At 62.8% G+C, this 1,834-nt stretch overlaps 1 protein-coding gene across 1 annotated transcript in view; it reads left to right on the top strand.

Moving 5' to 3' along the window:
- The window catches only part of MROH1 (maestro heat like repeat family member 1), a 58,342-nt gene that overhangs the window by 21,848 nt on the left and 34,660 nt on the right, over window positions 1-1,834 (top strand). Inside the window, exons 14-16 of the mRNA XM_035889841.1 lie at window positions 180-391; window positions 526-566; window positions 1,138-1,279. Coding sequence (XP_035745734.1) covers window positions 180-391; window positions 526-566; window positions 1,138-1,279 — 395 coding nt within the window. The remainder of the gene's footprint in view (window positions 1-179; window positions 392-525; window positions 567-1,137; window positions 1,280-1,834) is intronic.

The following is a 1,834-nucleotide window of genomic DNA, read 5'->3' as shown; positions in this document are numbered from 1 at the left end:
AGCCCTGGGGATGGAGCTTCCTGCTGCTGGGGTCGGGCGCAGGCAGCGGATACCCCTGCCTTCCTGAACAGTAGCACAGCCTAAGGGGGCTCGGGGATCCTCCCCATCAGCAAAAGGCATTTGGCCTGGCATCTCCCCCTCTCGGTCCCATGCCCTGGTGCAGGGTCTCCATCCCGCAGCCGGGCTCTTGCCGGGTGCCCTGTGCCAGCAGGCAGGGCGAGGGCCATGCTCCCCTTCTCCCGGCAGGTTCTGTGGCCGTACCTCCTGGAGTTTGTCACCCCGATACAGTTCACCAACGCCCTGACCCCGCTCTGCAAGAGCCTCATGTGTTTGGCCACGAAGAAGCAAGAGGAGGGAGAAAACGCGTCCCTTGTCCGTTACGACCTGAACGGTCAGTGCCGGCCTCCCCCGACGGGCACGGGGCCGTGCGTGCCGGGGTCTCGCCTGCAGCCAGGCGCGTGCTGGGTGCTTCGTGGGTGCTCAGTGGGAGATGCTGTCTTACGTTTTTTTCCCTTCTCTTTGCAGCCAATCTTCCTTCGCCCTACGCTCTAACCACGCGGCTGCTGGTAAGTGGCCTGGAGGCAGAGCTCTTCCTTTCCCTGGTCGCTGGCGCCTCCAAAGCAAGCCCCCTCCCTCCCCTGTCCCAGATGGACCAAGAGAAGGGGCAGCTTGTGTTGCGCTGCACCCAGCTGGCCCCAGCAAACGGGCAGGGTGGGTGCCCCAATTCACCCCACTGGTCCATGTGGAGGTGCCCGAATCCAGGACTGCGCGGATTGGGGGCACCCCCATCCCCTCCGCACGCAGGAGCGTCCCCGTCTGGGCTGACAAAGCTCAGACTCCCTCTTTAGACACCCAGAGCTGCCCAAGTGGGGTGTGCGGCCGTGCAGACCTCCGGCCGCTCTTACGGGGGCGTGGGGGCTGGCGTTTGCTCCCCTGTGCCCAGGGATGACTCCAGGGTTCTCTCCTGGCAGCATTTCTCTGTCGGCGGGGAGCAAAAGGAGGGAGCTGTAGTTCCTGTGAGGTGTAGCGATCCATCGCTTCCCGGCATTGCGTTCCTGTGCCGTGTCGCGTGTTTCTCGCCGCCTGGCAGTGACGTTCTCTGCGCTAACGCCCGTCGTTCCATCCCCAACCTTTCAGGTTGTATCTTCGCAGCCGTACGCAGGAGACTGCCGGGGGCCGGCTGCCCTGCGGCTGCTGAACGCGTTGCATTACAGCGTCCACCCCGCGCTGGACCAGCTTTGGAGCAAGCGGGTCCCTCTCCTGGTGGAGCACATAGAAGGTAGGAAGGGGCTTCTGCTCAGGAGAAACTCTGCTGGAGTCACCTTCTCCAAACTGCACTGGGGGTGTCTGAGGGTAGGGTGGGCTACTGCTCCCATGCCTCGGTACGCTGGAGGTCTCCAGAAGTGCCATTTCCTATTTTTATGAGGACTTTAATCATCCCAGTGCCACTAACTCCTGCCAGGAGTGCCTTTGTGTCCCACAGCATTCTCCTAGAGAAGCTGGCGGCTCATGGCCGAGACGGGGGTACTCTTCGCTGGGTAAAAAACTGGCTGGGTGGCTGAGCCCAGAGAGTTGTGGTGAATGGGGTTAAATCCAGTTGGAGGCCAGTCACGAGTGGTGTCCCCCAGGGCTCAGTTCTAGGGCCGGTCTTTTTAACATCTTTATCAACAACACAGACGAGGGGATCGAGGGCACCCCCAGCCAGTTTGCAGGTGACCCCGAGCTGGGGGGGCGGGGGGCTCTGCAGAGGGACCTGGCCAGGCTGGAGCCATGGGCCCAGCCCAACTGGGTGAGGGTCAACAAGGCCAAGGGCCGGGTCCTGCCCTGGGGTCAC

This window comes from Egretta garzetta, unplaced genomic scaffold (assembly GCF_000687185.1).
Source record: "Egretta garzetta isolate BGI_Z169 unplaced genomic scaffold, ASM68718v1 scaffold932, whole genome shotgun sequence".
NCBI lineage: Eukaryota > Metazoa > Chordata > Aves > Pelecaniformes > Ardeidae > Egretta > Egretta garzetta.
The sequence above is the reverse complement of the archived record's forward strand: the minus strand, read 5'-3'. Positions and strand labels throughout refer to the sequence as shown.